At 41.4% G+C, this 24,778-nt stretch overlaps 2 protein-coding genes across 10 annotated transcripts in view; one reads left to right on the top strand and one right to left on the bottom strand.

Moving 5' to 3' along the window:
• Positions 1-24,778, top strand: part of ARL13B (ARF like GTPase 13B) — a 66,764-nt gene that overhangs the window by 25,467 nt on the left and 16,519 nt on the right. For all 9 annotated transcript variants that reach the window (XR_012800400.1, XM_075594024.1, XM_075594023.1 and 6 more), the window contains exons 5-6: positions 18,938-19,043; positions 23,863-24,065. Coding sequence is in view for 8 of the 9 variants with exons in the window: in XM_075594024.1 (XP_075450139.1) it covers positions 18,938-19,043; positions 23,863-24,065 (309 nt within the window). In the remaining variant the exon portion in view is untranslated. The remainder of the gene's footprint in view (positions 1-18,937; positions 19,044-23,862; positions 24,066-24,778) is intronic.
• STX19 (syntaxin 19) lies at positions 1,416-8,545 on the bottom strand. The gene is made up of 2 exons (XM_075594031.1): positions 8,170-8,545; positions 1,416-4,646 (listed from the first exon to the last, which is right to left on the bottom strand). The coding sequence occupies exon 2, from the start codon at positions 4,590-4,592 to the stop codon at positions 3,717-3,719; it is 876 nt and encodes a 291-aa protein (XP_075450146.1). The 5' UTR covers positions 4,593-4,646; positions 8,170-8,545; the 3' UTR covers positions 1,416-3,716.

The following is a 24,778-nucleotide window of genomic DNA, read 5'->3' on the forward strand; positions in this document are numbered from 1 at the left end:
TTAACTGGTGAAACTGCTTTTAAAATAAAATGTTTTCTCTGTGATTACCAAAATTTAAAATATACAAGTGTTCTTCCTAAATGTGTAATATTTCTCTTAATTCTAAAGAAAACGCGAATCTGCACAGTAAGAAATACTATACATTTATAACCGTGTGTGTGTGTGTGTGTGTGTGTGTGTGTGTGTGTGTGTGTGTGTGTGTGTGTGTTGCACACGCAATGTAAATGTAAGTTATTGGCAATACAAAAAAGTTGTTTCTATGGCAAACAAATGCATTGCAGGGTTTTTACAACCCTTTTCTAATCCCTCAAATTGATTAAACTGTCAATCCTACCTAGCATGTTATAGGCAAGCCATGCAGATAAGCAGGAAGAACAAGAATTGTTTGTTTAAACAAAAGAGACTTTGTTTAGGTGATGTAGACCATTTAAATGTACCATTGATTCTGACAGCAATGTTGTTAAATAGTCTTAAAAAAATCTACTCTTCTTCAGGACCAACACTGCTACCAAAGCTTTGTTCACTGTCCCACAGGTTCTCTAGGGATGTGTGTGTGTATATATGTATTTTAAGTTATGGTGAGTGAAAAAGGCAACAAGAAACCTCCCATCGTATTGCATATAGCAAATAAAAAGATCACTTGTCTTGGGCAGGTCAGCAACCCTGCCTTTCACCATTATTCCCAGCATACAGTGTTTCCACTGCAGCAAGGGATTCTGGGAAATGACATGCAAATGAGCACACAATGTGTCACCTTTTGTCTGGCAGACAAAGGTGACACGTGCTCATTTGAACCATGGAATTCAAAGAGTACTTTCTTTTGTGTGTGTGTGTGTGTGTGTGTGTGTGTGTGTGTGTAATAAATATATATATATATTATATATATATTCATATTCCACAGTCACTCAATAGGGAGCTGTGGTATCTCCTAATGACTTTGCTGCTTTCTATTGATCACTGTAATGATGCTTATCTTGGCTGCCATATTGTGTCCACGGGACGTGCATTCTTGTCTCAGGGATGCAGTGGTAGATATCTCAGTACCTGGAGGTCGCTGGACTTTGCAGTACCATGAATCGGCTCTGAGGGAAAGTGTCACGTTGCAGCGAAAAGGCAGCAGAATGCATCGCCTTTCTGACTGTGGAGTTTTGAGCAACTTCTTTTTTTTATTTGTTACAAGACATTTGTCTGCATTGTTTAACAAAAAATAGTTGTAGACAAACCATTGTCACAGTGTCATTATTTTTATTTGAAGAAGAAAAAAAAAAGTATTTGCAATGGATAAACAAGGGGGCATGTACAGATTATTTTAATCATCTATGGTCCAAGTAACCAACAGATTACATACATATTGCCAAATTAGTAGATTTAAGTAAAAAAAATCATAATGATCATTTGTTAAAACTATATTTCTGATCATTGGCACAAAGTATAACCTTTTGAGGCTCAAAGTAAACCATTGGGCTTATGCGTATGTGCTAAAAAAAAACTTAATTACAGGACCTGGTTATAAATGAATTACACACACTCATTGTCAACATTTTAATGAGCTTCCCCCTTTCTCTTCACTTAGTACTGGATGAACATCATGGTTCCCTTCAAAATGCCTCATTTTTGAGGGCCTGCAGTCGAACTAGTCCTACTGTGAAAAGCTAAGTAATGTAACTCGGTTTATTAAAGGAGCAAGTTACATATTTACTTACATTCTCTGATGCATAACATGCTTACTGTTTGCATCCGGACAGTGTCAGATTTCCCATTAGGCCTTGGGCCGCAAAATTTTGGAGCGGCAAAAATTTCAGCCCCCATATGCTTTTGCCGCTCTCTCGGACCTAATGGCCTCTGTCAGCTTCCTCCTTTCTTCCGCGCTCCTGCTCCTTTGGAATCCCACCATCAAATGACGCTGCAGATGTCCCCAACGTGACATCATGGCAACGCGACGCCATAAGACGTCATGTTGGTGACGTATGACTCTGGGATTCCAAAGGAGCAGGAGGGCGGCAGAGAGGAGGCGGCCACGCAGGCAAGTGTCTAGGGGTGGTGATTTTGAAATCCACCGCTGCATCAGGAGCTTAATCTGATGCCTAATACTGTCAGTGATTCATAAATAAGAGGAAATTAGGAAAATACATGATAAATAGATTAGATGCAAATGGAGGGCTAGCAGCAAGCACAAAAAGTATTTTGTGTGGCACAAAAATGTGGGAGCCGGAGCTACAAATTCATACCGTGTGGCTTCCTTTGTTACTTGGACACGGCACAGCCCTGCAAACTAACAAGTAGTGTGGCTCTTGGTTAAAAGGTTAAAGCTCTAGACATGGAATTTAATGTATTTTTTTTTTGTTTGTTTGTTTCTGGTGTATCTGGCACGCTTTTTGTTTGTTCTTATTAGTATTGTCTCTTTTTGGTGTTTACATGACTGGAAGTTTTTTTATTTTAGGCTTTCATTGCATATAATAAAGTATTATAGGAGATACTTGAAAAAAGAAATAAATACTATGTCAATGCATAAAGTAATTTACAAAGACACAGACTATGTGGTAGACAATCGTGAGTTAAGCAAACATTGCAGGAAAAATAAAAATAAATTATTTCTCACAAATAAAAATACGATGCATCCGTTTCCTCTTAATACGGTATCTTATTTTTACAATAAAACAACATTAATAACCAATGGTTTTTAAAAACAAAGTCAGAGGTGAAATGCATTTCATTAAACCAAGTGACAGGAAAGTATGGAGGACAAAAACGCACTAGCAAAAACGGAGCAGGAAGGACCCAGAGTCAAAAATAAATTAAAAGGGCACTTTAATGTGACAAAAGACCCATCCAACGCGTTTTGAACGTCACAGCGTTCTTTTTCAAGGATAAAACACAATGTAATGACATCTGTTAAATACCCTCTTACCTGTGAGCCGTTTCGCGCCAAAAAACGGAATCATGATGACGTCATGACGCAATGCGCATCATTGCGCATGCGCAGAGCGACCCAGTGCCGTTCTAAGGGCAAAAACCGTTCCACAGGCAGTGTGGCCATATTTGTTATGGACAAAACATAAAACAACAGGTAATATTACAGTTCCAACCACCTTCAATACAGGACAAATCGCCATGGCGCCTACACGCGATGCTAATCATTGCGCATGCGCAACACGTAATATTACTACTCCTAGGATTGTGAGTATTGCTTATGTTCAGGGGAACCTGCCAATGAGACTGAGGGTGAGTGGGCTTGTACCATCTACCACCTGTCTTCAGGAGGATAGTACCCATACTATTGCATATTAAGTACTATATCATTACTCATTTTTTATACCTTGGTGAGTGGTTTGGCTTATTTTATTTTGTTATACCTGCATTAGAGCGCTTTAGCCTATTTTTTCTACATTAAACCAAGTGAAAATGTTATTTCCTGCCCATTACGCTTAATGAAACGATGGCACTTGTGACTATGCATAAATAGCCCATATTTTAGCATTCCCCCTAGTACTGTTCTTTGGTGACTCCCTTGATAGGAGTCAGTGTGTTTCTTTAATTTGGTCCTTATTGTTTAATGACTTCTATTCATGTCGGAGTATTATGTAATGACTATATAATAATAGAAACCGCACATTGAATGTTAAATTCTCCAATACCACATAGGTTTTAGGGGGGGAAACATGTTCTGTAACTTTAACAGTCACAAGCTAATATATTTTTTCTTTTAACAACTTTTATTACAAGCAAGGAAAACACCAGCACCATAGCAACTTGCATAGGTTTTTCCTTTTATACTTAACTGCCAGTTTAAACTCATCCTTTGATTTCTGGACATAGTCTTTAGTATTATTTGTGACCATTTCAATATTATCGATCATCTCCCCCTGTTCTTCCACTAAAAGGGATATCTGGATAAAGAGTTCTCTTATGTCTTTCATCTGATTTTCTAAGGTGTTCAGCTCCTTGTGCCTCTGCTTGATCTCGCACAACTGCTCTTTAGTGATCTTCACTTCTGTGAGCAAGTTCTCATTGAAAACATCCCATTTACCTTGTTCGAGCATTTTGTTCACTTCCTCCTCAGATACTTCTTTGCCGGCTACCTCTAGCTGTCTAATGATGAATGTTTTACATTTTGATTGCTTAGCTGCAATTGTATCATTGTATTGGAACATTGTGTTCTGAAAGTTTTTGACGATGGCTGCATGATGGGACTTGAGTATCCTGGTGAGACAAGATGATGGTCCATTATCTGCTTCTGCTTTTTTAACTTGATTTAATAAAGCATCCAAGCGCTTATTAATACTCTCAGCTTGGATTTTGATATCCTTCGTAATGTTGCATTCCTTCTTTAGGACGCTGAATCTTCTCATGGACGATACAAGGATCTTTTGCTGCTGCCCAAACTTTGTCACATTGTCTGACAGATCAGTAATATCATTTTGAAGTCTCTGTATTTCATGTAGGTAACTTTCAACGATCGGCTCTTTTTCAAAAATAACAGCTTGCTGCTTTAGCTTGGCAGGCTCCTTCTGGTCTTCCAGAGAGGATTCGATGTCCTTGGACAACTCCAGTTCTTTTGCCTTCTGCTTAAGCTCCTGAAGCCGATCTTTCATTTTGGCACTGTATGATCCAGCAAACAAATATAGCCTCTTGCATTGAAAAATATCCTAAAAATATATTAAAAAGAAATAACACGCATTCATTTTGTGAATAAAATTCAGAAATTGCCAAATTACATGTTTTATTGATATTTGTCAAAATTATTGGGTAAACGCTTTAGAATTAAGTAATCCAGTCCATGACGTCAATACCTTTTGTAACTTGGTTTCTACAAAACAATATCTTACAAAAGTTACTCTGTATCTGTGCCATCTTTCTATCTCTCCACTCTCACTTTTTAATAACCTCATTATGATAGGGGAAATCATTAGACTGGGGCACTATCGCACTGAAACTCCCAGTGACTTGTCGGCACGATCACAGTTGAATGTATAGACCCAAAAAATACCTGCAAAATGTGACTGTTGTAATGCCTAAGAAGTGGGGAATGTAAGACTGGATTCTTCCCCAGTCATGCAGTTTTGTCTAATTGTTTACCTCTGTGTAGCACCTATTATGTAGCCCTAGACCGGTCAACCCCCTCCTCAGCTGCATTCCTGCAGTGTGTATGTGTGAGATAGATATAGGCGGGGTTGCAGACCAGTTTAAGACATGCAAATGAGCATACAGTAATATTTCCATTTGCTATATGCTTTACTGTGAAGGGTTTTTGTCACTTTTTTTACCAACCATAAATTAACGAAGTGTGGTAAAACCTATCCCATGCTTCATTTTGCAAAGCCAGTATAACCAACCCCATTCTGAGACCCATTAAGGTCGAAACGGGTGTCTGTGGGTGGGTTTACTGGCTATGCATCTTAACCCAGGCTGTGCTCAAAACGGTGAAATGCAGCAAGTATAAGCTTATAGGGGACCATGTTATATGGTTTTGAAGCAAAAGGTGGCAATGTGTGCTAATTTGCATGTCATTTTCCAGAATCCCTTGCTGCAGTGGAAGCACTGTGTGCTGGGTGATAATGGTGAAAGGCAGTGTTGCAGACCTGTCTTAAGACATGCAAATGAGCATAAAGAAATATTTTGTGTGTGTATATGTGTAATGTAGAATTAGTGGCGCTTATTGCTTACTCTGGAACAGTCTTCAACAATGATGAATCAGTGGTAAGGTTTTATTTGTTGGAGACGAGTTTGTGAGAATATGCCTAGTATTGCCCTTTTTTGTGAACGTTGGTCAAAAGTGTTTGCAATTTTACTGCTGGATGAGAAATTTGAATCCATTATGGGAATAGATTTATTTATTTCTCAAATGTTTTACCAGGGTGTAATACATTGAGTTACCTCTCGTTTTCACGTATGTCCTGGGCACAGAGTTATGATGATAGATACATGGTTAGAAATACAGGGTTACATTAGGTGAACTGGGTTATACATTATATATAAAGACATTGCATGAACAGTTAAAGATGAAATATGTTATAGGCGCATGTAACCGTTACAGACCAGATTAAAATGTGAGACAGCTTTTAGTTTTGAAAGAAGATGAATTATAACATATATCGTAATTTCTTTCCTAAATATTTACATGTCGACACATTAATATGTTGAGATAAATGAAGGTAAGCATTTCCACATGAATAATCACTTTATTAAAGTCCAGGTGAGGCAAACTATCCGCATTAACTAAAACAGGGGGGTAATTACTATTCTCTATAGTACGAATAGATGTACTTTTCCATTTACTTCATCTTTTTGCCTGCATACCAAGCATGATGGTGTTACTAATGCTTCAATATAACTGCTCAGTAATAAATGTTAATAGAGCCATACAGGAGAACCCGTGCTTTTTCTCCTTTTTTAATTTTTTAAAAATTTTTTGTTCTGGTGGTTGCTGCACTATAATCTGTCATTAGACTACATTGTTATAAGAGTGGGTCTGTTGGTTATTAGCATTTGTTTAGACATCGAGAAAAAACGGTTAGAACCCTTGATATTGCCAATATATAAATGGGGTACAATAAATGGGGTTTGATGAACAGTGATGTATAACATTGACTTAGTGACTTGGTTTGCATGATAAAGAAATCTTGTCTGCCCTATATCAATACATACATCTATACATAGAAACACTGTTTTGCTTTGTAGGTATAATAGGTTTTGTTACCTTTTTACTTGACCAATAAGTTCTTGCTAGACAATGGAATATGCAGACTATAAAGGAATGTGAGTATGAAATGTATTTATACATACACACTGGGCTTACACATAATATCCTCAAATAACATTTTAAGCTATAAACATTAAGACGTCTGATCATTTGATAATTTACATGCTAAGTGCTAAACAAGCTTTGGTGCTAACTAACCCCTTTTACATTTAATATGTTGGCTTTGTGTGTTGATCAGGAATGTAGCGGCACCTTCTTATTGAAACTGCTGTGAAGTTTCTCTGTCCTTACTTGGACAGATTGTGGCTCCCTCTTCTCAGCAGGGGAAGGATTGAGTCGCAGCATTTTGAATAGGAGCCAAAGTGTTTCTTTAACCTGCTTTTTATAGGTCGGATATCATTTTATTGTTGTACAATTAAAAGCAAGAAAAACACATACTGGTCTGCTTGCCATATGCTCTGTCATAAAAATGCATCCAAAACTGACATCACCCGTTATCTGCCATTTCCTTCTTTCTCTTTTTTTTTAAATACTGCTGTACATCACCTACATATAAGCCAGACTTGCTTTATGTGGAAGGGTTCAGGTTGTCACTGAATGAACAGATTTTCAGTTGATTAGTGTGAGTGACAAAGGATATGAGGCGGATATGGGGGTTGGTGTATTTTGTAGCCTGTGTGGTTTGCTTTTGAGTAATCCTCATTTCACATCTATCTGTACCATTTAGTATCTATTAATTGCTCATATTACCATCAACATTTTTACACATTACTAAAATATTTAAGAACGATAATATAACACAAATGCCATGGTGACATTTAGACCTACGTTTGTATCTGTATTGCTTTGACGATCGTCCAGTGCCGTGGTATGCTGGGATGTATAACAATGCTGGTGAAAACATTGCATAAATGCCAGGGGCTCAGCCACACATTACTGTATTGTGTTCCTGGTGACACACGCACCGTTGGGTCTAGACATAATCTTCCTCCTCTCCCTATACTTTGAATTTATTTACAACATCTTTCTCCAGGAATAAAGTTTTTTTTTTTCTTGTACAATAAATCTCATTGCAGCAAAAGTAACAAGTTGAACATTTTTCAGGATGCTTTCTCCCCCCCCCTCCCTTATTTGTATCTTTATATCAGATGCACTTATTAGATTATAATGACTCCTGCATGAATACGCCTTTTTGTCTTATGAATATGGTTGCTGCTATGTAAATAAAAAGTACACCTGCATACATAAAAATACAAGTATTCAGACTGGCAAACACATAACAGATAATTATAAAAACCTAAAATTAAAATACCGGCAGATGTCCTGTAAATTTTACCTATTCGTAACCTTGTTACTTCGAATTCTTAACTACATATGAATCCGTAAAACGAACAATCGGTTATAATATCCACAAGTTTGCTTCATAAATAATTGTATAGAATTCAAAACAAGAAATGTAACAAACTTACCTGTAAGTCCTCTCGTCCCTTTAGGGCAATGTTGAGCAGCTATTGAATCATGTTACTGCTAATGGTAAAAGCTGGCATTGTAAGGCTTTTTGGGTTCAGACTATGTACGACTGACTTCAGTGTTGTGCTTCTTTCAGATCCACCAGGAAACCAAATGGTGAATGGCTAGAGAGCACAGAGTTTCATGTGATCTCATGCTTTGCACTTCTTACAACTTGAAGGAATCTGCTTCTGCCTGTTGCAGGCCAATGCTTTTTGGTTGGAGGCGGAACATTATTTTGTCAGTAACCAATCAAAGAAGGTGGCAGAAATATATTGTTTACATACTGTATACTTCTTCTGAAGGGAAAAAAAAGCATCTTGGTCTAAAGCTCCGGCAAACGAAGAGATGTTTTTACTTTTACAATATATATTTATTTGGCATTACACTGGTCGTCTTTTTTTGACAGATACGTATTATAAGACTGGCTTTCCAACGAACGGGTTAAAATGACATTTTATTTTAAGTGAGAGAGACCAGACCGGTTTGGTTAGTTCATTTATTGACAATGCTCACTTTTTATGTTTGACATTTAGCATCCTGTTGAACAGTAAAACTTGTGTGTGTTAGATGCTGGATGCAGTTCCCAACTGTTTTCTGTTCCTTTAGAGACAACTGGACATTTACAGTAGAATTTGTACACTAACCTTGCCGTGTTTTTGTAGTTTAAGGGGAAATATGGATTTTGTGCAGATTTTAAAACTTTTCATTAAACACACACACGTCTTCTATTTAAGCTGTAAAGAGCATACATTTTTTCATATGATCTTACTTTAAAATAACTCAAAATTGTTATTTATGTTATGCCACTGATCTGCTCAAACACTTATTATGCTGGTTGAGTTACACATTTCACAGAGAAGTTAAAGATTTGACGCATATTTTTTTTCTTACGATTTCAATGGATACATGAAAAGAGGAGAAAAACAAGCTACTAAAGACTCCTCTTGGTGGACAATGTAGTTGAAGAGAGAGTAAGGAGAGAACACTAAATACAGTTAGGTCCGGAAATAATTGGACACTGACACAATTTTCATAATTTTGGCTTTGTACACCACCACAATGGATTTGAAATGAAACAACCGAGATGCAATAGAAGTGCAGACATTCAGCTTTAATTCAAGGGGTTGAACAAAAATATTGTATGAAACGTTTAGGAATTGCAACCATTTTCATACACAGTTCCCTTATTTCAAGGGCTCAAATTTAATTGGACAAATTAACACAATCATAAATAAAATGTTCATTTTTAATACTTTGTCGAGAATCCTTTGCAGGCAATGACTGCTTGAAGTCTGAAGTCCACTTCTTTGCCTTAAACTCCTGGGTTGCTTTCGTAGTATGTTTTGGGTCATTGTCCATCTGTAAAGTGAAGCGCCGTCCAATCAACTTTGCTGAATCTGAGCAGACATATATCCCTATACACTTCTGAATTCATCCGGCTGCTTCTGTCTTCTGTCACATCATCAATAAACACTAGTGACCCAGTGCCATTGTAAGCCATGCATGCCCATGCCATCACACTGTTTCACCGTGTTTTTACAGATGATGTGGTATGCTTCAGATCATGAGCCGTTCCAAGCCTTCTCCATACTTTTTTCTTCCCATTGTTCTGGTGCAGGTTGGTCTTAGTTTCATCTGTCCAAAGAATGCTGTTCCAGAACTGGGCTGGATTTTTTAGATATTGTTTGACAAAGTCTAATCTGGCCTTTCTATTCTTGAGGCTTATGAATGGTTTGCACCTTGTGGTGAACCCTCTGTATTTGCTCTCGTGAAGTCTTCTCTTTATGGTAGACTTGGATAATGATATGCCTACCTCCTGGAGAGTGTTCTTCACTTGGCTGGATGTTGTGAAGGGTGTTTTCTTTACTATGGAAAAGATCCTACGATCATTCACCACTGTTGTCTTCCGTGGACGTCCAGGCCTTTTTGTGTTGCAGAACTCACCAGTGCGTTCTTTTTTTCTCAATGTACCAAACTGTTGATTTGGCCACTCCTAATGTTCCTGCTATCTCTCTGATGGATTTTCTTTTTTTTGCAGCCTAAGGATGCCCTGTTTCACTTGCATTGAGAGCTCCTTTGATCGCATGTTGTGGGTTCACAGCAACAGCTTCCAAATGCAAATGCCACACCTGGAATCAACTCCAGACCTTTTACCTGCTTAATTGATGATGAAATAATGAAGGAATAGCCCACACCTGTCCATGAAACAGCTTTTGAGTCAATTGTCCAATTACTTTTGGTCCCTTGAAAAAGAGGGGGCTACATATTAGAGATGTAGTTCCTAAACCCTTCCTCCGATTTGGATGTGAATTCCCTCAAATTAAAGCTGATCGACTGCACTTTAAGCCCATATTCATTATTTAACTGTAACTTGAATTTATTTTTGGTACACAGCCGAAATAACAAAACTTGTATCAGTGTCCAATTATTTCCGGACCTAACTGTTAATAAAATACACTTCCTTTTCATATGAAGTGTAACTCCATGGAGGGGAAATATTATGTTCCATACTCTTCAAAAAAGATTGATTTTAGTGCTCTTAAGTACAATACTGCATTTTTCTGGCTGGTAAAAATGTATTTGTAGTGACGTTGTAGTCTAAAAATGGGAACATACCCAGGCGTGTAGATTTTGGAAATACTTTGCAGTTGTTTGTAAATTGTTGACTCCATGTCATCCTTTTTCAGACTGATAAATCATTGACTATGAAAGTTTACCGAACTTTTGGCCTTTCCCACAGATGTTCTCAAACAGTCACCGGATACTCTTTTCATGCTATGAATCTGGCATGGCACAAATATTTGAAAAGGTGTAAAATTACTTTCCCCCCCCCCCCCCCCCTGTTTCATACTGACCACATTATAAAACCAGTTTTTGACTTTGGAAAGTAGTCATGTGAGTGGTTTGGTAATGATTTATAAAGCTATATATTTAAGTCCTCTATCTGCATCCTTGCACGTTTGGAATTCTTTCCTCCGCTTGGTACGAGCTGCTATCATCCTCCTCACAAAAGCATAATTTTGTTTTTACATTTTTGGCACTAGAATTGAAGTTTTTAAAAATATATATTTTAACATTTAAAAACAGTTGTACTAATGACTGATGCAAACTGATTTATGTATATACACAGTGTGATGTTTCAGTCCCAGCGTCTGATCTTTTGTCCAGATCAAAGGCAGGAAACACTGTACTTTGTAAGCAGGGGTTTATTTACAGGGTACAAAGCAGGTACAGGGTTAACTCATAACACAAAACAGAAACAAAAGACCTAACTCCTTCCAGGAGTACTGACTAACACTGCTTAGTCCCTAACTAATCGTGGGAGAACTAAACTCTTTCCCCACTTTACCCAGTGTACCTGCAGCAGGTCCCCTTTCAGTCTCTCAAAGGGTTGTCTGTGTGTGCCTTCCCAGATCAATATAGCAGCAGCGTCTCTCACCCTCTCTGTATAACTCTCAACAGTGTGTGTCTGGCAGCATGGGGGGGGGGAGGTGGAATCTCTATCACTTCCTGACTATACAGGCTAGGCTAATTAGCTCATTAACTCACAGCTGAACAGAACTTTCCAGAATGATTAACTCTGAGAGCTGTAAAGTCCCACAACTGCCCCATTCTAGCCCTTAGAGATCAGTGACGGCATCACATATCCCTCCCCTCCAGGGAAACACTGTCCTGTGAGCGGCCCGTGCACTATCCCGTGCACCAACCTCTTTGTCAGACATGTCTGACATCCACCCCTTCTTAAAGGTTTTCTTCATTAGACCTCCTGCTGAGCAGTAATAGAGTCCAGCGTAGTGTCCCACTCAGTCTTCAGAGCTTCGAGCTCTTCGCCTAGGTTACGCTGTTGTTTCTCTACCTTCTTGCGGCCAGCACGCTCAAACTCCAGGTCCTTCCTCAGGTCTTGAAGCTGTCCTTCTATACTTCTTTTCTGGCTCAAGGCAGCTGCCAATTCAATTCCTCTCAGGGCCTTCATCTCTTCCCAGTGCTTGCTCTGTGTTTGTGTCAGCGCATCCTTAAGATTTTGGATCTCTGTAGTTTTTGTCGCTAGGATTGCTGCTGCTTCTGTTTTCCATGCCTCTTTCTCCTGGGAGTACTGATTTTTGGTGATGGAGCTGGCTCTCTGCTTTTCCAGCTCTTTCTCCAGCTTGAGGTTGTCCTCCTTTATAGCTGTGAGCTACTGGGATGTGTGTTCAGTTATCCGCTTTAGCTCTAGAAGCCTTTTATCCAACTTCAGTTTTTCAGATTCCAAGGTTTGGACATTTTTAGTTTTTTCATATTCTGCTTCCAGTGATTCTCGGGTAAGGCTCAGGGTGGCCTTCAGCTCATCATGCTGCTCGGCGGGGACCCACTGGGTACTCAGTTGCTCCTGTAGCACTTGCTGCTTTACTTTACCCAGCTCTACTTTTAACGTGCAGACCTCTCGCTGAGAAAATTCTTGCTTGCCGATGAGGCGTTGAAAGTCTTGTTGGGACGCCTCATAGAACCGTTTCCAGTCAACACTCTTTTGGTCTGACTCACTTGGATTTCTACTTATGGCGGTATTGGTAGCCTTTGTCATACCAAGGCTAGTAGTCACTCCTGTGACGATTGCGCCAAGCGTTCTGTGTTGTTGTCCACCCCTGGTCTTTTCTGATGCCACGGGTTAAACTTTTCTTGCAGCTTCTGTTGCACACGGAATCTCTGTATCACTTCCTGACTATACAGGCTAGGCTAATTAGCTCATTAACTCACAGCTGAACCGACCTTTCCAGAATGATTAACTCTATGAGAGCTGTAAAGTCCCACAACTGCCCCATTCTAGCCCTTAGAGGGCAGTGACGGCATCACAACAGACAAACCGCACCACCCTACAATATCTATGGCAATATAATGGGTGCACGTGGACATAAGGAATCCCTAATTTGTAAAAAAAAAAAAAAAAAGTCATACATAAATTCCACAATTGTCCTCAGCACTCCATAAGTTTAAAATCTTAGAGGGGTATCACCGACTCCCTAACAATAGAAGCTCTAGTACACAACTAGCCCAAAACGAATTTAATAAACACTGCATACAATTAAAAATAGGGTGGAAAGTACAACAAATCAATTTCATATACACAATCTGCAATCTACAAAAGTGAAAAGATCAAACAGCATCAAGACTGCAAATAAGTACTGTAAATGCCTAATCACAACTATGCATGAGAATGATCTAAAATATAGAGCTCTACAGACTACTATACATACAGTAACTAAACCACCACCACTACAACACCAACGCACTAATGAAACAAAGTGCAGGGGATAAAGAAAAATTACTATACAACAATCACTAAGGGATTAGAAAAATAAATGCACAGGAAACGCTTTGGAGTAATAAGCCCCTTCTAGGCCTGTAGTGTGCACTGCTGATACAGGAGTTATTTTATAGAGAGGCAGACACTATGGGATGCTTTCATTTTTCATCTTGCTGCTAGAGGTAATGTGGGAAGTACCACTGTCCGATGGGGACAAGTGGGAACGGGCCTAGAAGGGGCTTATTACCCCAAAGCGTTTACGTTGCCCCCTGCTCATTTAGCTCCCCTGCTCATTCATTTATATTTGGTTCCCCATATTGCTTCTTGTCTTCGCCCTCTTGTTGTTAGTCCTGTGCACTTATTTTTGTAATCGCTTAGTGATTGTTGTATTGTAATTTTTCCGATCCTGAGGTCACATTTCCTTACAATTGCTAGAAACCAGCTGCACAAAAGCGAATCCACAGAAATATATAACATCTTGTATAGCTGTGTTTCCCCCTTTACTCTATATAACTTTCTTATCTAAGGTGAGTCACACTGCTTTGTGTCTGCAAAGAAATCCTAATTACAGATACCGTGGCATTAAAAAGCATCATGTGATCTCCAAAGCTATTGATTATCTTTCAGAACTGCGCTAGTTGAATTAATGCAGTTTTCACTGGGGGATGCTTCCTTTAGGAAAAGAAAAAAAAGTTTTATGGTCATAATGGCCATGCCCACTCATCCTGTTTTGCCCCGCCCTGAACGCTGCCTACAGACCGCAAATTGTGGTTTTGCACTGTGCACACACCACCGCAATGCCAGGCGCGCGTGCAGCAGCCTCCAGCAGGGACTTAGCCTAATACTTATGGGGTGCTGAGGACAATTGTGAATTAAACATGTTCATTGTTGTCATTTGATTAATTTAGAATGGATAAGACCCCAAAGCACTAAACAATTAAGGAATGTAATTTACAAATGTTGTGAAAACTAACTGCACAATGCCTGTCTACCACTACAATTCCGGATTAGATTGAGTGAGGAAGGAACACATAATTTTTTTTTTCTTGGTTTTTTTTCCCCCCCATGGGTTTTGTTCTAGAAGGAAATATGTATTGTATGTCTTTATTTATATAGCGCCATAAATTGACATAGTGCTTCACAGTAGTAATACATATCATATAAATAACAGGTCATGGGAATAAGTGCTTCAGACATAAAAGTAACATTAAGGAAGAGGAGTCCCGAGGAGCTTACAATCTAATTGGTAGGTAGTGAGAACGTACAGAGACAGTAGGAGGGAATTCTAGTAAGTGCGTCTGCAGGGGGCCAAGCTTTATGTATCATGTGTCCAGGATTATCCAGTGCTATTCATATGCTTCTTTAAGCAGATGTGTCTTAAGGTGGGTCTTAAAGGTGGATAGAGAGGGTGCTAGTCGGGTATTGAGGGGAAGGGCATTCCAGAGGTGCGGGGCAGAAAGTGAGAAAGGTTTAAGGCGGGAGAGAGCTTTAGATACAAAGTGGGTAGAAAGAAGACATCCTTGAGAAGAACGCAAGAGTCGGGATGGTGCCTAGTGAGAAATTAGGGCTGAGATGAAAGGAGGGGCAGAAGAATGTAAAGCTTTAAAAGTGAGGAGGAGAATTGAGTGTGAGATACGGGATTTGATCGGAAGCCAGGAGAGGGATTTCAGGAGGGGAGATGCGGAGACAGATTTAGGAAAGTGTAGAGTGATTCTCGCAGTAGCGTTTAGAATAGAATGTAGGGGAGACAGGTGAGAGGCAGGAAGGCCGGACAGCAGGAGGTTACAGTAATCGAGACGGGAGAGAATGAGGGCCTGTGTCAGAGTTTTAGTAGTCGAGTAACAGAGGAAAGGGCGTATCTTTGTGATATTGCGGAGGAAAAAGCGACCAGTTTTTGAAACGTTTTGAATATGAGAGGAGAATGAGAGAGAGGAATCAAGTGTAATCCCTAGGCAGCGTGCTTGGGCTACTGGGTGAATGATCGTATTTCCAATAGTAATGTGGAAGGAGGTAGTAGGGCCAGGTTTGGGAGGAAGTATAAGGAGCTCTGTTTTTGCCATGTTAAGTTTCAGTTGGCGGTTGGCCATCCAGGATGATATTCCAGAGAGGCATTCAGAAACTTTGGTCTGTATAGCAGGTGTAAGGTCAGGTGTTGAAAGGTAAATTTGTGTGTCATCAGCAATGAGGTGATATTTAAACCCAAAAGATGTGTAAAGAGAGTGTAAAGAGAAAAGAGAAGGGGTCCCAGGAAAGGGTATCGAAGGCATTTACCTGCACAGTTGGTGCAAGAAACCGTGACATGTAAAGGGAAGAGGGGAAAATCCTACTGAATGCTGTGCTTTGATGCACTGTGTTGTATCTGTTTAAAAGTTTACTATAAAACGATGGCATGGCACCATATTCTTTAGCATTAAGAGGAAGATCCTATCTGGTACTCAGACATTTATCAGCAAAGCAAACATTACAGTTGGGGTGGAATACTTGTGTTAGTGGCCCATCAACTTACGTTGTTCAGTTTGATGGCAACTACTTAACTTTTCTTTTTTAAGCATTGTTGCTTCGGTTCCTTCCTTACGTGAAAAATATATTGTGTGGTATCTGTTTAAAAAAAAAAAAAAAAAAGTATTTAATTCTTAATGCCATCTTAAATTTTGTTTATCTTTTACTTGTAAAAGATTTTACTTGTTTGCAAACACAACAACCAATTCCTGTAAGCAGATTTAATGATCATATATGAAATATCATGGTACAAAATGACGATGTAAGAGAAAGGGGTCTGTGTACTAAGCAGTGTTTTTCAGACTTCTCAGTCCATTGGTTACACCAGATTTTGGAATAACCAATGTGCTTGCACACAGGTTAATCGTACGCCGAGTTTTCATATAAATATTATGTTGGGTGGTTTGCCTAAGAAACCTTGTCTTCTCTGGGCCCTGAGCTAACACTGTTTTGGAAAAATGAGCAATCTTTTTGGGGTTTTTTTCATGCCTGTGTCAATCACAGCCACCTGTCATCCAGCAACTTTGCTAATGGAGCATTTATTTAGCTTATTGTGCACCTCTTGCAAAAGCGTTTGTTGCTTTATTTCCAGAAACACTGCAATTGTGTCTCTTTTGAGCTGCCTGGGTTTATCTATTTGACATAGGATCACAATTGCAGTAGAGGAACTGTCTGATCACCAAAGTAAATCTCGCCCTAATCCTATTAATTTGCTATTGTTCTGTATGGGACTGCACCGTTAACAGGTCATCTAAATTGTAGAATGTATACCAAACTGGAAATTGAAAATCCAATGTTTTTCAAGCTTTAATCTTGTTAATTTCCTGGGACAGTAATTTATAATAATAATAATAATAATAATGTAAATTGTAAAGTAATTGTAAAGTAAAGTAATAATGCTTGTGAAAATCCATGTTGTAAACAACTCCTCTTTTGATAAGAACATTCTGTTTCCTCAGTCATTGCCTGTCAACAAAAGGCCCATTGTCTTGAATCACATAGTTGCATCCTTAACAGGGGTGCGCAAACTTTTGGAGTTGCGCCCCCCCTGCTTGGTCGGCCCCCCGGTGTTCGCGCCCCCCTTACCTCGTTTTGCGGCGTCATTTAACAGGGTTATCTGACGTCACGTCATGACCCCACATCGTCATTTGACGCCGTGTTGCCATGGTGATGTCACACCACGCATCTGAATCCCGGCAAGTGAAGTTGCAGAGGCCTCGCGCGATCTCCCGGCATTTCATTTAAATGCCTTGGTGAAGAACGCAGGACCTCTGCAACCGCCCGTGCCCCCCACCCTCCCAGGAAAATCTCGTGCCCCCCTGTTTGCGCACCCCTGCCTTAACACAATCTTTTATTACTTGTGTAGACTTTTGCTGCACTTGTGATGGGTAAAATGTACATATTATGAACCGGTGCTTTTTAGATGTTTTTTTTTTCTTGCCTTCTGAAAGAGAAGTTCATTCAAAACTCTTCCATTTTTACATATTTGGGACATTCATAAATGTACTCCATTACCATATGACAGAATTCAAAGCGCACTCACTATATTTTTTTGTTCATTACAGCAGGGCTCCTCTTTTCGGCGATCCGCTGATACGGCGGCACCGAGAAGGGGGCCGCTATGTTGAATTTAAAATCGCGCATGCGCAGAACGGGCGGGTGCGCCCGGCGCTCATGCGCAGACCGCACATGCGCAGAACAGCAAAAATGCCGGTTTGCGCATGCGCAGCACTGAAAATCGCCGGATCCGCTTTCCGGCGATTTTCACTATATGGCGGGCCTCTGGAACGGAACCCGCCATATACCCGGGGCCCTGCTGTATTACATGTTGACTTTCCAACTTGTTTGCAATAAAGAAGCCGAGCAGCTATTCAAACACGTTTGCAATACAAAAGGCCTCTGCAGAAGGGATTTTAAAGTAATTTTGACTCTATATAAACTTTTCATATATTTAACATTCAAATATTTGTGTTCAATTGTTGGTATGGAACAAATATGCCTGTGCATACACATTTCAGTACAATAATTTACATACAATTAATACATGCTTATTTTCAGGGCTCGACAAATGCGGTCACCCAGGGCAACTGCATTGTGGTCGCTGTCGACTGCTTACCTGTGATGGTGTCCCCCGGTGTCTCCCGGTCTTCTCCGACTTGATCTTTAAAACCATGTTTTTCTCCTGCAGCACTCTTTAAAATGACCGCGTGGCATCATATGAAGTTGCATTGCCATGGCAACGGGATGCTGTGTGACATCACCGTGTCCCGTTGCTATGGCAATGCAGCCATTATGAATAGTGCTGCAGGAGAAAAACATGATTTTAAAGGCGACAAAACAGCAGAAGGCTGGGAGATGCCGTCAGGACCTCGCAACTGGACCCCGCTGCAGGTGTCGTCGGGAGGGGCGGGTACAAGTGGGTTTTGGCCCAGTTTCTTGGGCCCTGCTTATTTTATTTAAAGCAGCAATAATACTTTCCAACTTTTTAAAAAATAAATGTATTTGTATATATAAATCATGTGACAATGTGTATTTCTACATTCTTACATAAGCTGGCAATCGTTTGGTGCTCCTGTTAAAATCATGATTGTGTGCCTAACATAATGGCCGCTTCAGTGAGTGTACACAGCAACTACAATGTATCCTTATATTACTAAAATAATATCTATTGTTTACAGTTTACAGCTGGAACTGCTGAGAACATTTGCAACAAAAATCTTGCACTGTTTGGGTGGTAGGTTAAAACCTGCTATGGAAGTCAAAGGATGCATTAAAACTCATTCAAAATTGCATTGAGTTGAATTTAAAAAAAAAAAAGCACTCACTATTATCTAATACTAAAATGATTTATTTAAAAAAAAAAAAATAAGATTTCACATGTTTTTGCTGATGTAACATATGTTGCTAATCTAATTTTTACTCTTTTTTTTTTTTTTGGTATTTTGTAGTTTGGCAAATAAACAGGACAGGGAAGGGGCTTTGTCAGAAGCGGATATAATCGAGTTTCTCTCACTTGAAAAAATTGTGAATGAGAACAAATGCTTATGTCAAATTGTGAGTATCATTCCATTGTTTATTTCTCTCAAAGGAAATTTGGGGTTAATGCATTTTTTTAAATCAACACGTTATACAGAAACCATGTACAATACTGTATGCAACCATTTTCTGTTGAATTTCATTTTAATATATTTTTTCTTATTACTGGCGAATAATTTACCCTGTTCTCCCCTTTAGTTACAGAATAACTTGCATTCATAATTTAGAGTTACATTTATAAAGAGCCATTACATTTTTGGTAACACTGGCACCTAAAGGGTATTCAGGACCGACCAGCAGAATATTTGGGGCCCTGGACACACTTGAAGAATGGGGCTCTTTCAAATGTTACAACAATATCGCGTTCGGTCTACATTTCCCCATCATCTTTGTTCCTCCCTCCCTCTTATTTTCCCCCTAGTCTCTCCCTCTCTCACCCTTTGTCATTCCACCTTTTCCCCTTCTGTGTCTCTGCTCTCCCCTCCTCATGTATTTCTCTCCCCTCTGCCCCAGCATGTCTTTAATTCATTTCCTTCTTCCTTTTTATTCTTTCCATATGATTATGTATCACTCTGATCTATTTCTTTCCCCCAATCTTTCTCTTGTCCCCTTGACACTCATATTTTCCCCCTTCATGTCATTCTCTTTAACCTTCAAGCTCCTCTTGCTCTCTCATACCAGACCCCTCAGTATGTCTCTCCTTTTCCCTCCCCAGCATGTCTCCTTTTCCCTCCCCAGCATGTCTCTCCTTTTCCCTCCCCAGCATGTCTCTCCTTTTCCCTCCCCAGCATGTCTCTCCTTTTCCCTCCCCAGCATGTCTCTCCTTTTCCCTCCCCAGCATGTCTCTCCTTTTCCCTCCCCAGCATGTCTCTCCTTTTCCCTCCCCAGCATGTCTCTCCTTTCCCCCTCCCCAGCATGTCTCTCCTTCCCCCCCCCCCCCAGCATGTCACTTTCTCCTCTCCCCACAGAATCTCCCTCCTCTCCCCCCCCCACGGCTTGTCTCTCTCTCCTCTCCCGACCATCATGTCTGTCTCTCTCTCTCTCTCTCTCTATCTCTCTCTCCCGACCATCATGTCTCTCCCTCCCCATCCCCCTCTCCCTCTCTCATGTATTTATCTTATTTGCCGCTCATGTATTTTTTCCCTCCCTCTTCTCTCTCACATGCCATTCTCTTTTATTTAATCCCCCCCATGTTTCTCTCCCCCCATGTATTTTCCCCTTTGTCATCCTCACTCTGATATACCTTTTTCTTCCCCTTTCTCCTCATGTCTCTCTTTTCCCTTGTATGTATTTCTTTTGTACTTTATTTTCTCTGTTTTTCGCTATTACTTTTATGTCTGTATTTCCCCCTTATGATTTAACCCCTTCCTTCCCCAGCCTGTCTCGGGCTGCAGCTTCACACACACACTGCTGTCCTCCAGGCCCCGCACCCTGACCTAGGCCCGACCATCTGCAGAGGAAGGAATTTCCCTTCTGTGCTTCCTGCATCTCAGGGCTGCTGCAGGAAATTAATGCGCGGACAGGGGGCAGGTTTGCAACCTTCAACTGATGGCCAACCCAGACAAAATGGAAAAAAAAAATTCCCTAACTTGGTGGCGTACTGCAGCGGGGCATCCTTTTGCATCTCCCCCTCCGACTGGAGTGAACATGGCAGCGCGGCATAACATAACGTTGTGTTGCCATGGCAACATGGCACTACGTGACATCATGACCCTGGCTTGACAAATTACCCAAAAAGCTACTCGCTCAATCAAAAAGTTACTTGCCACCTAGCCCCGCCCCCAGCCCTGTCCCCTCCATATTTTTTTTCCTCGCAGAAACAAAAAGGAAATCACGAATTATGCTGAATAAAACTGCACCACTATCCTAACATACAGCTTCTATGCTTTCCTGGTATTGATCCCTGAACACACACAGCACTTCTGTATCATTACCGCACCTTCACATTGATGCACCGTTTACATCACTCCCAAGCCCATAATAGGTCTGTCAAAGCACCTCCAGTCTGCAGGTTATACACTTTTGCAATTAGGACTTGCTCTTATGTAAATCTCAGTAGTAGCGACACCTTTAATATAGCCTATTACATCAGATAATACCTGTTGGTCAGCCAACAGACATCCATCTTCCTCTCTGGTGCAGTGCTTAGAGTAGTGGACTGGTATATGAAAGATCAAGGATTTAATTCCTGCATGGTGTTTTATATAAAGTATATAATATAATAATATATAGATTATACTACACCATGCAGGAATTGAACCCTTGATATTTCATATGCTAGTGCAATTCTCTGACTGCTACATGTGATGAATCTGACTCTTTAAACACACTTAACATGTACTGCCCAGTGCAATCCTCCCAGTTAGAATATTCCTTCCAAGCAACCATAGGGTTGCTTAGAGCAGTGGACTGGTATACGAAACGATCAAGGGTTTAATTCCTGCATGGTGTTCTATTATATATAAATGTCAAATGACGCTGCGTGGCCATTTTGAAAGGAGCTGCAGGGGAAACACTGACATTTTAATGGAGAAGAATGCTGGAGATGCCACCACCTGGAAGTGTGGAGGTGAGCACCTGAAACCCGGAGTCTCCGGGTCAGACCCTGAGAGATTATATCTGTGGTACTTCCCTAATTACCCCACCTCCACTCAAATATATCTCAATGGATACAGCCTAGGAAGAGCACAATATGCTAATACAAAAGAAAAGATGGTACTAAGCACCTGTAACCAGGTCCCCCGTGGTGGTGATGGGCCCCCCCCCCCCTCGCGACACTCACTGAGGTAGCAGCCGCTTGTGGGGAGATGCGGGGGCATAGGCGCGGATAGCGCGACTCCTTGCAGGGACCGGTCGGCAAGGACGCAGTCGGACGCGTTGCTAGGGCTCTGTCGGGTCCCGGTGCAGGGCGACGCCATAATCGATTGCGCACGCATGCACAGAGGACATTCCGGAGGGTGGGGGCCGAGAGAGGGAGCAGCGTTTCTTCTCCGCGAGCGGGCCGGTTGCCGGGGACGCGATCGGGCCGTCGCTAAGGCCGCGATCGCGTCTCTAAGGTCCCGGCGGCCGGCGAAGAGGGCGCCGCCAGAACACCAGTCAGCTTGCGCATGCGCAGGGGTAAGCCCGCGAAGCCCTAGCCTACCAGGGAAGGTATTGGCCAGGGACTACAGCTCCCAAGAGCATTAGGGAACCCCATGTGACGCCAGGGAGCCAATAGGGCTGGAGGAGCTCCCTGCTTGCCGGGAATGGATACATTTCACGGGGTTTTTGCACAGACAGTTGGTGACTGGAGCAGCTAGGGGAAGGAGGTAGGGTGCAGGGGTCTGTGACTCTCTGAACTAGGCCAGCAAATCCCCTAGGCCCCAGATAGCCCTGAGTCATCCTAGCTGAGTCTTGTAGGGACAGGCCCTAGGTTAGGGACCCTGCCCCATTATCTATTGGCTAGTAGTGTACCACGAACATTGATCGGTTGCTGGGAGAGAGTTGGACTGTTCCAGAAGGGGATCGCCCTTACTGAACCTCCAGTAGTGGATCCGGGTATCGTGCCAAAGATCGCCTGGATCCTTTGAGAAGTTGCGGCAGGTCCGAGCACAGGAGTGCTCGGCAGGTAAACCACATCCCCACGTGCACCAACAAGGCCTATCACCAGACATAGTGGCTGCGCAGTCACACACACACATTGGTACATAACTCGGGTGTGCGAGACATTTGGGTTGGGTGTACTGGACACGGGGTGGGATCACTCTGGGGAGGTGGTAGCGTCCACCGTGACGCCTAGAGGTGGTAGCGTCCGCCGTGACGCCTAGAGGTGTTAGCGTCCGCCGTGGCGAATAGAGGTTAGCGTCCTGCGCGACGCAGTAAGTGGCTCCTCTAGAGAGGGGCACCTGTTATGTAATGTTGTTGTGGTTATAGGTTGTTATGCATGTTAGTAAAGTCGTTAGTAAATATACATGCTGTCTATGTGGTTATTGTGTATTGTCCTGCGAGGAACCACTCCCCCTCTGGTGGGAGCCATCGCAGGTGGAGGCGCTGCATCATTGTAAGTAATACCCATAGTATAATTGCCCCAGGTTCCCCGTGGCGGAAGCTCAGCCCTCCTGTGAGCCAACAGGTTACGCACCACACTGAGTAACATTGTATGTTCCCTTGCACCCCACATTCTACATGCGATTGGGGGGGGGTGGGGAAACCCGTTACACACCTAAAGATAGCCCTTTCTGAGGGATCACTGGCAAGCCACCTATTAGCATAAACCAAATTATAGCTAGTGAAAGCCCAAGCATCAGACAGCTAGAGGTAGACAAAATGAAGAAAAACTGCAGTATACAAACCCTCTGCTGTAATAAGCGTCAGTGTGTCTCCTGGGGTGGTCTGCAACAGTCCCTGTCAGGGATTACTGTTTTTCTTCATTTTGTCTACCTCTAGCTGTCTGATGCTTGGGAAATACCACATATATATTACATCTGTGGGAACAGGCTTGAAGAAGAGGCGTCTATGGCCCGAAACGTTAACGTTGCCCCCCTATAATTTTATTACCCCCACCCATTACGTGTATTGTACATATATATTGTTTTCTCCCCTTTGTGTTTGGATTATTTTCCCCTTATTTCCCCCCCACACCTCTCTCTCCTTGGTGTGGTTGTCTCTACAGGAGAGGTTGTCTCCATACCCTGCTATTGGGTTCCATGTATAGCTGCTTAAATAATTGTTCAAATACACTTTTGACTTATTCCAATTGACTATTGTTCATTGCTTCTATGGTTGCATGCTGGGGCCATATGTATATATATCTCTGTAAAATAAACTATGTTCAATATGAAATATTTTATATTTTCAGGAGCCATGTTCGGCAGTGATGGGCCGTGGAAAAAAATTTGATAAATCAATACGAAATGGTCTGAACTGGTTAATACGTGTAATAGCAAAAGATTTTGAAGTCTTACATGAACGTGTTCAGAAAGAGACGGGCGAGCAAAAAGCCCAAGAGGAACAAGAGAAACGGGAAAGAGCGGAGCGAGTAAGAAGACTACGGGAGGAAAGGTGTGGTGTGCTGTTTTTTATTTTTATATGATCCTCTCTACTTCATCTTTATAATAAGTGAAGTAGTAATCTGCTTGTTAAAGAGACCTGTAGACCGATGCATACTTTTTACTCTTTAAATCCTGCTTCTCAACAGAACATTTTAGGAACCCTATGGTTATGTAAAAATGTCATGAAGAAGCCTCTCCCATAATCACAGTAACTACACCGTTCTCCTGCATTTGAAGGCTCTATACTTTATTGCCGCTCCTTATTTCTCAGTTGTAATATTTCTATTTTCCCTGCTCATCTGTCTCTATTGCATGTTCATGCATGAAACCGGTTACTAATTTTGGCCTCAATATCTTCCAAGCACCTTGTCACGTACGACCCCCTGCTAGCACGCGACCTGTATACGGGACAAGGGGTAATACAGACGCCCGCAAGCTGCCCCACTCTTCACCCCCTCAAGGGTCCCTCAAATGAGTTGTATCTGTCCCCCAAGCCGTCCCCATATACCACCGCCACGAACAAGCACACCAGTGAGCCTGTGACTTTATATATGCAACCAGGGTTAATGCACAAAGGCTTCTCTAGCAACCCCCCTTTCTCCTCTGATAAAAGATCTTAGACTAAACTATCCGCTAGGGCCTCAGGTCCCGGTTTATTATAGGAAAGACTATGCCCTCTAACACCAAATCAGTGGTAGTAACATGTGCCTGAATTTAGTAAGT

The sequence above is a fragment of the Ascaphus truei genome, chromosome 3 (assembly GCF_040206685.1).
Source record: "Ascaphus truei isolate aAscTru1 chromosome 3, aAscTru1.hap1, whole genome shotgun sequence".
Taxonomy (NCBI): domain Eukaryota; kingdom Metazoa; phylum Chordata; class Amphibia; order Anura; family Ascaphidae; genus Ascaphus; species Ascaphus truei.

What these genes read in the sequence shown, in the direction of transcription:
- STX19 (XM_075594031.1), bottom strand. Translation starts at nt 4,592, where the DNA reads ATGAAAGATCGGCTTCAGGAGCTTAAGCAGAAGGCAAAAGAACTGGAG.